Here is a 13,076-nt window from a genome sequence, read left to right on the forward strand (position 1 = left end):
ATTTTTAGAATAGTGATACTTTTTAATAGTCAGTCTTGGTCTTAGTAAGGAAATGGTTAAAACTGAAGACATGGACTCAGATGCTTTCTGAAGAATTCAGAAGAAAGTCACTGGAAAAAGTAAGGCCTTTTCTTTTTCTTTTTGGTTCATTGTAAAGGAACATAAATTTAGCCTCCAACCCACATCCCCGCCTATCCCCAAACTTCCCCAGAATCCTGTGCAGCCCATAGAAAGTGGAAAGTGTGCCAAAACAAACAGTGTGGGCTCCACTCTGGGGGGGGGGGGGAGCTGTGTGGAAAGGAGCAAGAGAATGGAATTACTTCAGATGAAGGCCACAAAATGGAAACTCAATGAAGGGCAGGACTCCCAGATTCATAGAGATGGGATGTGCTTTGAAAATTCATAGGTCAGACTCCCAGCACCAGTGCTTGCTTTACAGAAAGCACAAATGGAGAGGGGAGAGGAAATGGAAACAAAGCAAACATACCTGCTGTCATAGCTGCCTCTAATTAAAGCATAAAATACCCCTTCCCACCCCTCTCCTCCAACTACCCGGGGACTGAGAGGGCACAGCTCAGGTAAAAGACTTCAGTCTCCAGCTACAAAGGGAGATAGCAGACAATGGAGCTGGTGATTCATTACAAAAGAATACACTCCAGAGGCCTGCTGCCTGCTGCCTCTGGGCTCACAGCACTATTTAAAGGAACAGCAACCCTCTTCCCAGCCTCGCCTATTCCTAACACCTCTCTCCAGGTTCTGATGGAAAACAGATTTTGAAGAAAATGCCAGCAAAGCACTGGACTGTCCAAGAAAGGGAGGGCCTGTGTTCCAGGGGCTGGCAGGCTCGCCCCGCTGTAGAGGCAAGCGAGCGTCTGCTTTCAGTTTGTAGTGTGAGCTTTCCCTCCCCTTTAGTGTGACAGAGCTTGTGTCTTGCTAAGTGGTTTTTAAATTAATTAGGTGAAAGTCAGTCTTCAACTTTGTTTTTCTAGTTTACACATATTAGAAGAAGGATTTTCTTTTCTTTTATCCCACCGAACTTATCTATAGATAGGACAAACACTGTCTTTGAGTATGAATCAAGTTAGAGACTTCAGCAAAAACTTCTGTAATATGAACATGAATATGAGATAAAGGTATAATTTAAAGTGTCACATGAGCAAGTCTGGCTACTAATTTATGAATATTTTGCCATTAAAATTGTTTTTATTAAAAAGCCAAGTTCTCTCTACTGTCAGTGATAAAGCAGTTTGCTAATTCAACGGAAGAGCCATATAAAATTAGAGTACAAGTAATAACAAAGCTCGGATGTGCACACGCCAATCTAATAACAAATGATGACGATGACTTCTTCCACCCAGTGATGGGGGTGAGGGGGTCCAAGGCAAAGAGACAGCGAGCACTGCTATTCGGGTCACTCCATCAGCTACCCCTGACCAGTGCAGACAGTTTATACTGAAAATGCTCAGATGATAGGGCATTATCAAGGGTTTGGATATGATGTCTGGCTCAAAACACACAAACCTACACAACAAAGTGGAAAAACAAACCACAGAGCGGACCAAAGGCTTGATCCCACTTACTATGCCCTGTGAGTGTGTTTTCTAGATTACAAACAACTACCCTCATTGCTTTTGGACAGATGGTACAGACGCTGAAACAAACATCACAATTCTGAACCTCACAGACCTGTCTTTTCAGGGCTATGGATTCGACATGAGAAAATGAGGTCTTTCCCTCAGCACTTTAGTGCATCTGAAAAAGCACAAAGAGTAATTTTATTTATTAGAATCTTTAACCACTAAAAAGTCTCTTTCCAGGTTCCACTTATTTCTCCAACCTCCCCCAGACCCCTGATGATTAGGACACAATTTGAAGGAGAAGCAAGCAAGCACATTTTACTTGTCACACTTCAACGTTCCCAAAACCAAGGGGCAACGTTCCACGAGGTTACACAGTCTGATTTTTAACAGTCCCTGTTTAGATAAGTCCTTCACTGATTTTAAAACCCATGTGAGAGCTGCAGCGTTAAAAGCCTACGTGAGAGCTGAGGGCTGCAGTCTAACACTGCCCCTTGGTGGAGATGGATGTGGACCCAAGGTGAAGTGAGCAGCATCTCACATGCCATCAGAATCAAGACCTGGGTTTCCCCCTATGGAGATCCTGAAGAAATAAAATGGTACTTCAAAACCATTAATTAAGATTCTACAAAGAAATAAGAAGTATTAAAAAAAAATTAAGAGTTTCTCTACTTTCCAGAGGAACTTCTTGATAATCCCTTAACTCAGATTTGGAGAAAACCCTTCTTGGAAGTATTTATATTTTGAAATTTCCCTCTTCTCTGGGTCAAAATAGACCGATTCATCTCTACGGGTTTCCTCCTTCCAAACAGCACTGCAGGGCATTATATAACATTTAACTAAACAGTGTTCCAGCACCAAAGGCGATGCCTCTATCTGATAGCTTGCTGCCTCTCGCCCTCCGGTGGTGGCTCTTTGAGAAAAGGGGGAGAGAATACAAAAAAGGGGCAACCTCCTTAAAAGGAAAGCACTGTCCAGCGAGGGAAGCGACCTGATCCCAAGTTCGTGACCAAAGGGTTTGAAAGTCTATCTTGGAAAAGGACGTTCTGATAATTCTCAGTCTCACCACTTTCCCCAAGCCACAGATTTTTAAAAGCGGGTAGGGTGGTGGAGAGTAAAGGAGCATACAGTAGGGTGGCAACTAAATAGCCCTGCCGGGCTGGGAGAACCTCACCTTTCCATCTGCCGGGAATGACTTGCTAAAATGCAGTGCAGACTCTGCTTGACACAACCAGAGAGGCAGAGAAGGGGGTGGGGAGAGAAGACAGACGAAGATCTTCCATTCCCTACTCCATCTCCTTCAAACGTCTTTTAAGTCGGGCAATCGTCACTTACATGTACACATTTATTCTATCAGGGAAAGCAGTACCTGCCTCTGCTACCCTAAGATACTCCGTGATTCCTAAGGAAAACATCCTTTGACAACGACAAAGCCATGGAAATGAAACAGTCTTTCCTAGCCTTCATTTTTGATAATCCGTTTAGAAAGAAGGCAGCAAACTGCAATTCTCTAGCCAAGCCTGAGAAACCCCAGTGAATCAGCTTTCCCAGTGTCACAAATTCTTCTGCAATTCTTAAAAGGAAGTCACTCCCTCTCCCCTTTCAGGCAGTCTACAAGAATCTCTTCCTACCTCTGCAGTCTCTCTCCCTCCCTCTTCTCAGAACCAAGACAAAGAGGTAGACAAATCCCCACAGGCTCTTTCCTGAGCTACAGCTGCACACTACAGGAAACTGGGATCGGCTATGGAGCCGAGGGAGGGGGAGAAAAAGGCACGATATAGTACACATGCTCAAAGGACCGACACTTCAGATGATAACAATAAATCTGCCTTTTTAAGAAAACAACCCTCATTAAAACTTGGCTTGCTACACTCCAACCCCAGACCTTTCTGCAGATCCCTGAGACAGAAATGTGTGGAGGACAAACAAGTCTTACCTGAGTTACCATTTTCTTTTTCTCCATAAACCAGAAGAAGCAGATGATAACCCTTTGAAAGCCGCCGTAGCGGGGCACACCTCTGTGGCTCTTTGCCACGCCGTCCCCAGCTAGCTGGCGAAGGGCGGGCGATGGGCCTCCCTTTAAACGTTTTCCTGCCTTTCTCTTTCTAGTGTTTCTTCCTTTCTTTTCTCTTCCTCTCCGGCAGTCTCTCCCCCTCCTTCTTTCTCCAGCTCCCTCCCATATCTCAGGCAGATGGCTGAAGGAAGCCCCACCCCTGAATGCCTAAGGTAATTAATCAGAGTAGAGCCCCACCTCTTCCTCCTCCCCCCTACCCCTCCCAGCAGGCTGACAGCTCCCGACTCCAGAAGCAGGCCTGCTGGAGAATGGCAGTTTGGCCTGTGCTTTACTGTGCGCAAGCGTGTCTCTCTCTCTCTCTCTCTCTCTCTCTCTCTCTCTCTCTCTCTCTCTCTCTCTCTCTCTCTCTCTCTCCTGTGTGTGTACACAGGGCAGGAGGGGGAGACTGAGGAGGGGTAGGCACCATGTGCTAGCATATAAGGCTGTGATGGCAGTATTAATTATATTGCTCTAGAAGCACTTACCACAACTTATTACAGTTAATACAGATTTACGAGATTATAGCTATGAATATCTGATAATAAAGAAGAAATGAAAATTAAGGTTTTTTCCCTTACTGATGGACATTTATAGATAAGAGTGGGTCTAATGAAAGGTGTGGAGCGAAAAGCTGCTCAGTGACAGGAAGGCTTTCAAGGACAGCAACACACAGAATGGTGCTAGAAGCCAGAGGCGATGTAATGAGGGCATAGGACTGGGAGAGAAGGGAGGTCAGTTATGTGCCTATTTTTTTCTCCTCTAAAAACCCTAGAGATTCTGAAAAAGGTGTCACCATAAATCTGCCTGCTTGAGAGATGCAAGGTGTGCACATCTGGCTGCTGAAGCACCTCACTTCATAAAGCTCAGATTAGTGGGAGCTGTTTTTCCTGCTTACGATGTGTTTTAGCCTATAGTAAAAAAGAACTCCTTTCTGATATATCCACCCTGGCTATATACCCACATGGGTACCTGCATCACTGCTGCAAACAGTAACAGTTACCACAGAGCTCAGAGAATACAACGGCTCAGGAGAATGTTTATTCAACACAAATGCTTCTTTTCAGTCCTCACATTAAAAGGCTCACAGTGGTGAACTGGGCCAGGGTCCAGGTCCCATTCTGTTCTATACTAGTGACCTCAGGAAAAAAAATATTGAATCCTGAATATAATGTCATCATTTCTATATAAAGACTCAATTATGTAAATATTTGATAAATTTAGGCCTTTTGCCGATTATTTCATAAAAATTAAGATTTTAAAATGTATTCTGACAAGATCCTATCCTACAGATTACATATATTAGTTCTATATTCATTGAAAGGTAGAAAAGACCAATTGCAAAATTATATTTTTTTTTAAATAAATACTCAAACTGTGAGTCAGTCATCCTAGCAGTAGAGTTTCTTGCTGTCTTCACCAGGACTGTCTGGCTGGATGATGAACCAGGTTTTTAATATGCACCATGTAATATGTTGGTTAGCACTTTGCCAACACAACACCACCATGTTCTCTCAGTTACCAATTATTTTAGTAATTCTAAAAAGAATGAACAGATTACAGAACCACGAACAAAATCCAGAGTCCGACCGCAGTCTGGTCTGTGGAACTGGGAAGAAGCTGCTCTCGTAGTTTACAGATATGAAGAAAAATCTGCAAAAGGATCCTCTTGGGCTAGAGAGATGCCTCAATGATTAAGAGTTTGCACTGCATTTGCAGAGGACCTGAGTTCAGGTCCCAGCACTTGTTCTGGGCAGCACTGGGTGATCTGATACCCTCTTACCCATTCTACTGGCACCCACATACATGTAGCACACATATGCACACACACTTTTTTTTTTAAGGGATGGGGTTTTCAAGCACAACATTAAGCAAACAAAAATGGGAGAGGAGCAGAAGACCATAAAGTTAACACCTTTATGAACATGCCGAAGTCTGAACATCCAGACAGCAGAAGTTATAAAAGGCAAAGTAAGAAAGAAGAAGGGGGTAGGCAAAAGCAGGGCACGGCAATGCTTGCAATCTTTCCTGTACTTTAAGAAAAAGCCGTATTTATGAAACAATCGTGTTTACAGCTTTGATATATAAAATAAACTCACAGGTCCCTGTACAAACAAAAAGTTGCAAGCATCAGAAAAGCTACTTGGATTCTTGGGTGTCACTTCAATCCCTTCCTATAAAGACAAGGGGACTTTTTTTTTTGTTTGTTTGTTTGTTTTAATAAACAGGGAAATGAAGTCCCCATAAGCAAAAGTGTTGGATAACTGATAAAGATTTTTGCAGGTCCAGAAACTTAAATTGCATTCTTATACACAGGATTAATATTTTATACTGCAAATAATAGGCTTAAAAATTCATTACCACAGGGACAATATAAGCTAAAAATAAAATATGCAGACATGATTTTTATGAAGACTCTGATTAACAAGCACTGTGAGCACTGGCCAGTGGTATTCTAAAGCGTGTCCCTGACTTTAAAGGTTGCTACAGAGGACAAGAGACGGAAGAGCAATTCAACAGCACGAGTCTGACCCAGCAAAACTACTGAGGTCTCCGGTGGCTGAATGTACCAAGAAAAAGCTCACTTGACAGTTTGTTTTCGTCTCTCTCCTGGAATGGAAGGACAGATGGGGTTGGAGGGATGGGGAGTTGGGTGGGGGGCATCTGAACAGAGTTCAATAGCCAGTTAAAGAAGAGCATGTCTCCGTGCTGGAATAACCTCTGCCTTTCAGCAGTCTGCCTGGACACTGGAAGTACTCAAGAAAGATTTGCTGACTAGACAAACAAAGGACAGGGTACTTTGTGTTTCAGCTTCTCAATGGTTTGTTTCCTTGGCATTTCAGTCTTCAGAAGTCCAGCTTCCTTTCTTATCTGCTGCTCAACTGAAATTCATCTTGGCGAGTCAATTAGGATCTCCAGGTGATGACCACATTCAATGGACATGTCAAGTCTTTTCTGACATTTCTGTGGCATTTGGATTCCTGACTATGGGAAACTTACCCGAGCTTCAAATGGTGCTTCATCTCCTGCCACTCTGCCAGCTTTAGCCACACAGGAGCCTGGGCACTGTTGTTGCTGGCCCTCAGACTACAGCTGTCCCTTGGCAGCGCTCCAGCAATGAGGCTCCTTCAGCTGTTTACCCGCCTCAAAGGGGGTGGGGGGAGAACAATATTCCAGTCTTTCCTAATTTTTCCTTTTCCTTGTTCATTCCCTCCCTTTACACCCTCTGAATGCTGTTATCGCATGAGATGCCATCCTCATTCTCTTTTTAGTACAACTAGGAATTTATTCACCTAAAGTGCATATCTCCTCACAGCAGCACCCCAGTGAAAATATGTGGGTTCTTTCTTTCTTTTCCTCCCTTCCTTCCTTCCTTCCTTCCATCCCTCCTTCCTTTTTGGTGCAGAGAAAGGGTACAAACTTCCAGGAGGCTGGCCCTGACAATACCTGTCTAGGTTGTTGGCTCTCACTCTGCTGCTTCAGTTAATAACACCCAGAACTCAGAGGCCCTGTTTCTCACTCTACCCCACAGCTTTCCTAACTTGAGAGCTGAATAGTCAACGGCCCTAAACAGTCAACTCTGCTTTAAAATGGGCACACAGACTTCTTTAAAGTCCAAAACAGGGATAGCATGTCGCAACATATGAGTGCTCACCATCAAGCCTCACCTATGTTCAATGAGAACTGACCTCTGCAAGTTGTCTCTGAATTCTACACATGTTGTGTGGCACACATGTCTGTCTATAGCCCTCAATACACACACACACACACACACACACACACACACACACACACACACACACACACACACACACAAAACATACCAGCTTTTAAATACAAAACTGGACCAAGTTCTCAAAGCTGAACCATCAATGCACAGAAAAGCAGGTGCCTGTTGTGTCTATGCTAAGCATCCCTCTAACCCTGAGGGAATTATGGATATGTACGTATATGTATATATGTGTGTATATGTGTATACTCATATTCCGGCAGAGGACAAGGCAGAAGAGAATCTCCCTGTGACTTGCATTTTAGCATGCCTGTCTTATTGGTGAAGGGTAGATTACACAGCTACTGCTTCTGAAGAACTTACTCTGAGAGGCTCACTATATCCTCAGGACAATGGTGAGATAATGGACTCTCCTTTGTAGAGATGATGGAAACTCAGCAAGGTGAGAGTAAGCATTTTGCTGATAGGCAAGGAAGTTGAAGAAATCAGGGTCAAACTCAAACCCACAGGAGGGCTCCTTACTCCAGGCTGCATTAAGTCAGGGTAAATTCTGTTGTGCTCTCCATCTGCCCATCCCCATGCTCACAGATGTCTTGGTAGCTGGTCCTCTACTAGCCTCGCTGGTCTATCCTCCAAGCATCTCACTGTTCCAGTAATCGGTCTTTTTTTTTTTTTTAATGATTTATTTATTATATGTAAGTACATTGTAGCTGTCAGAACAGGGCATCGAACAGGGCATTGAATCCTGTTACAGATGGCTGTGAGCCACCATGTGCTTTCTGGGATTTGAACTCAGGTCCTCTGGAAGAACAGTCAGTAAGTACTCTTAACCATTGAGCCATCTCTCCAGCCCCTCCAATAATCTTTCTAAACATGTATCTCATCCTGCCACTTTTCTACAGGAGGAAAAGTACTCTTTGGTATTGTCAAAATTAGTGTTAATTGTACACAGAGACAAGCTTCCACCTCTCAGCTAAAAATCTCTATATTTGATTTGCATTTCCTTGAAGAAATAATGAACGTTTTCTTGTGTATTTGTTAGCCATTTGTACTTGACAACTGTCTATTTCACTAATTAGCCCACTCATTTACTTACTCTATTTCCTTATTTATAAGATTTGTTCTTTGAGGGCTTAGTGTTTGCATTGTTCGTGTGTTCTGGTATGAGCAGTTAGAAGATCTCCCACTCTGCGGCTCTCTCTTCAATTTACTGTGGTAGGTGTTTCTCTGCTGACTGGGCTCTTTACCTTGAACCGCTCTTCTTCAGACCTTGCTGTTCATCCCTGAGTTACCAGATCCTACTCAGGAAGCCCATGGCTGTGCCTGTATGTGAAATGATTTCCCTAATAGTCCCTTCTAGTAGTTTCAGAGTTCTAGATCTTGTACTAAAGCCTTTGGGCTATTTTTGAAGGGACCTCATGTCTGTTTTCTTTTTTTTCTTCTTTTTTTTTTTTTTTTTTTTTGGCTCTTTTTTTCGGAGCTGGGGACCGAACCCAGAGCCTTGCGCTTCCTAGGCAAGCGCTCTACCACTGAGCTAGACCCCCAACCCCTCATGTCTGTTTTCTACCTGTGGGTATCCAGGTTACCTAGGCCCATTTGCTGAACATTGGCTTTTCTGAAATCTGTGTTTCTGGTATCTTTTCGAGGAACCATCAGGTGGCTACAAATGTGTGACTTTATTTCTGGGTCCTCTCTTCAGTGCATGTGTCCTTCGTGTGCTACAGCCATACTGATTATGGATCTTCAGTAGAATTTGAAGTTTGTTCTGTGTTATCTCCAGTATTACGCTTTTTGATAAGTAATTCTTTGATAAGAATTACTTTGGCTATCCAAGGATCTTTGAGCTCCCATGTGTATTTTAGGATTTTTTTTTTCCCTGTGAAGAATGTAACTAAATTCTGAGGTAATTTCATTGACTACTTTGGGTAATATAACCATTTCAACTGTATTAATTCTGTAGGTCCATCAGGATGGGCTGTCCTTCCATCTTTAGTATCTTCTTCAGTTTCCTTCCTTGGCGTCTTACATTTTTGTTGGTTGGTTTATCAGTGCCTCCTTATTTTCCTTCCTTACAAGGCTAGTGTAAATGAGGGCATTTTCCTGGGAAACCCCAACTCTTTAAGTAGGACACGAAAGCACCACTTGTTTGCTTTAGCAGACCTGTTAGAGACCCAGCTCCCTATCCCTCGGTACGCACCATACCCTGCCTGCCACATGGAGAGACTTCACAGGTTCCTCTTCCTAGAGCCCTGAAGTAGCCCTCTCCTCTCCAAGGCTTACTTTAGATGTCCCCAGCCCTGTCAGCTTTCCATTCCCAGTTAGTTGACCTGTTCCTGTGTGCATGCTTTACCTTGACATCTATCTCACCAACATAAGTCTGCATGGTTCTGACTATACTGTGAGCAGTCTGAGGGTAGAAATAGTGTTTTATGTCACAACCCAGCTCTGTTCATACTTGGATGAACGGTGGTGGTGGTGGTGGTGGTGGTGGTGATATGCTTGTTGAATTCAAAATAATAACTCAATCTGTCTTTAGCCATTATCTAGGCATACTTTGCAAGTAAAATGGAAATCTTGGTAGTTACTGAAGTATTATGAAAGCATTCTAAGAATATCTCTGGCAATATCTTCAAAGTTATAAGTTTATTTCAGTATCTTTCAGAACATGAAGCTGAAGAATATACAAAAAGGTAAGGTGAGGTAAAGATTACTCGAGTACCTGAGACTGTAGACAGAATACCTGCTAACTAAAAACTCAGCCCACATACTCTGCTCTTTATAATTTTGTGGTTGTGACTCAATTTCCCTACCTTTCACCCACATACCATTTATGCTATAAAGGTAGATCCAGAGTACCTGACTAGAGGCAGGCTCGCTCATACTTTCCCAGGCTGCCGTTGACACCTAAGTGAAGAGCAACATTAAAGAGAGAATACTTCTTCCAACAACGAAACCTCAGCAGTACAAAAGCCTCCACAGCACACCCCTGCGGTAACTCTCGGTGACAATTTACTCCTAATACTGGGTACCTTTCCAGAAGCATCTCACAACACAATTTCAATATCCTCCTCTGCTCCAACACTCCTTTCAGTATTAGTGACGTACATGAGATTTAGTTCTCCCCACCCCCATACTGCAGGGTGCAATACAGACAGCCCGTGTCAGAATAAAGTGGTGAGAGTAGAATCTGGAAACGGTTCTAAACCTTGTACATTTATATACATACAAAATCCTCACACTTATTTCTTATATGTCCAAATTCAACCTTTAGAAAGAAACATTAAAACATGTACTAGCACCCTGGTAAGGCCAGACAAATTAAAACATATTACTTCATTAACTATAATTTGGCATTAGGTACATACCATGTAATATTTCAGTCTTAAACATGCCCTGTATCTATTACTAAATTACAAGAGAGTATGCTGACTTGGTTGTTGCTGTTTCTTTTGTCTGGCAAAGTACTTGGCACATAGTAGGTGCTTAAAAAAATTAATAAACTAGTTCAGACTGAAAAACTAAAGAGTGGGTGTATGTGTGTGTTTATCACTATTGGTTATTGCCGGAGAACTACAAAGCAGAGGCACTAATTCATGTTTAGAGACTTTGCAAACCCAAGCCCATCTAAGTATCTATAGTATCATTTGCATAGGTAAGTCTGTCTTACTTGTCCATAAGCCAAACATCCTTGGGCTGCCCTTGGCTGTCCTGAACCCTCAATCAGTACATTTAGCTATCTCTAATGGTTTAAGACTGTGTTTCCCTTCCTCTAACTGCCTCACTAGTAGTGGGTGACAGGGTAGTAGTCTGTAACAATTCTTCAATAAGTACTAATTGTGACCATAAACAGCACTCCTAATTTGCAACAATAGCTACATTTTAACTGTCCAGCCAGAGGAGATAGGTATTTAATAGTAGACCATCCATGAGAGCACCAGGGCCTGGCCTGGTCGATCCCAGCGTTAGGGACATGCACATGGAACTTGACCTCCGGCCAGCAAGTTTCACAGTGCAATCCTGTCTACAAGAATAAAAAAATAAAATCGATGAAGGAAAAAGAATTATTTTAGGTAAATTTCTCTCTCTCTCTGTCTCTCTGTCTCTCTGTCTCTCTCTCTGGTGGGCAAAAACCTCAAGTGTCTCTTACACCTTTCTCTAGCAATCCTCTATCTTTTTAACCTACCTGTATTTTTAAAGTGATCTGGTCCAGATTGGGTTCTGCATAAATTCTAAGTAATAAAATAATAAATTTCAATTGCACGCTCTTAGGCAGGCATTATTTTATTAATGTTATGAGCAACGAAAGGTCAGGCACCTTCTTACCTTCACTTGAAAAGAACTCACTTTGTCTCATTATCTCAATGTTAGCAATTCTAGAGATACTCAATTAAAAAAGATTAAAATCTTCTCATTAAGAAAAAAACGCTACTCAGTCTTGTCCTTAAACATGTTCATTGTATAATACATTGGTACACAACTCTAGGCATCATGCAATGAGTTCTGAATAAATAAAACAAGTATTATGATCCTAGAGAAACTTCTTACAAAGCACTTCACGGTCAGAGTAAGAGCGCATAGAAAACAACTATCTATTGCTCAGCTACAAACAAAACTGTTCATCAAAAAAATTAGTAAATAAGTTCATAAAATAGTTTTTAATTTTTCCATGTAAAACTGTTCTTTCAATCCATTAATTTACTGGTGTGGCAGAATGGAGAAAGCACCTTTAATTGCAACATCTCAGCCCCCGAGTCTCTGAGCTGCCTTAATTTTAGATAGAATAAAACATTAAACACAGCATGGCCAGGAAAGTATGGTTTAAAATACTAAATGCTATATTCATTCACCAACAGTAAATCCGAGTGAATAAAAAGACTGAGAGTACATCAATTCATCTTATCACGAATGAATCAAAGTTTCACTGTTTTATTCAGTTGTGTCACAGTCTGAAGAGAACTTTTCCACTGAGTGATTAAAGCTTGTGGTTACCGCTGCTGGTCACAGCTGGGGCTTACCAAGACCCACCAGTATTTACCAGTAAGAAGATGGGCTTCTAGACTAGCTTCATGACACGTCCAGCCTTAGGCTGTAAGAAACCCCTGATGTCAGTAGAGAAACAGTCTCCAGCTAAAGTCCATAAATGCTGCAATTCTCGTCATGGCAAATGTGATGTGCACCGCACATCAGCTGAGAAATCAAAACCCATGGAAGGTTATGTCTGCCCATAAAACACCAAGACCAACATGTCACGACACAGGTAAGGAGAGACAGAACCCAACCTCCACAGGTTCCAGGACTGGGACCTAGAGGCTTGAAAAAGAAGTGAGTTTACCTACAACGGGTTAAGATCTCTTTTAACCCTGTGTATTTTTACTCAACCCACAAGTTAGGAGCTAGTTACTAGAAATTGGGTCAGAAGGGACAACAATTAAGGATCATGAAGCATCTGTAGTCCAGAATTCAAAGAATCAATAAAAATGGAGCATGCCTATGTAGAATGAATACCCTAGTGGAGCCAGAAGCCAGGACTCGTCTCCATTTACTCCCTACCCTGCTAACAACAGAAAGGCATTTGCACAATGCAATATGCTTTATATGGCTTAACCTTTTCTGCTTCTGGATTTTAACAAGTTAACAATGAAAATGTCACTAATTCCACAATAGAATAATTGGAAATGGTAGACTAAAACCAAATTAAAATAGTCTAGGCATAGCCTCA

General features: G+C 42.2%; 1 protein-coding gene across 52 annotated transcripts in view; it reads right to left on the reverse strand.

Annotated features, from left to right (window-relative positions):
* Rbfox2 (RNA binding fox-1 homolog 2) overlaps positions 1-13,076 on the reverse strand; it is a 243,580-nt gene that overhangs the window by 73,528 nt on the left and 156,976 nt on the right. For 11 of the 52 annotated variants that reach the window (XM_087558195.1, XM_087558203.1, XM_087558192.1 and 8 more), the window contains exon 1: positions 3,514-3,762. In XM_087558195.1, the coding sequence (XP_087414321.1) occupies positions 3,514-3,540 (27 nt within the window). In that variant the 5' untranslated portion in view covers positions 3,541-3,762. 52 annotated transcript variants of the gene reach the window in all.

The sequence above is a fragment of the Rattus norvegicus genome, chromosome 7 (assembly GCF_021556685.1).
Source record: "Rattus norvegicus strain SHRSP/BbbUtx chromosome 7, alternate assembly SHRSP_T2T, whole genome shotgun sequence".
NCBI lineage: Eukaryota > Metazoa > Chordata > Mammalia > Rodentia > Muridae > Rattus > Rattus norvegicus.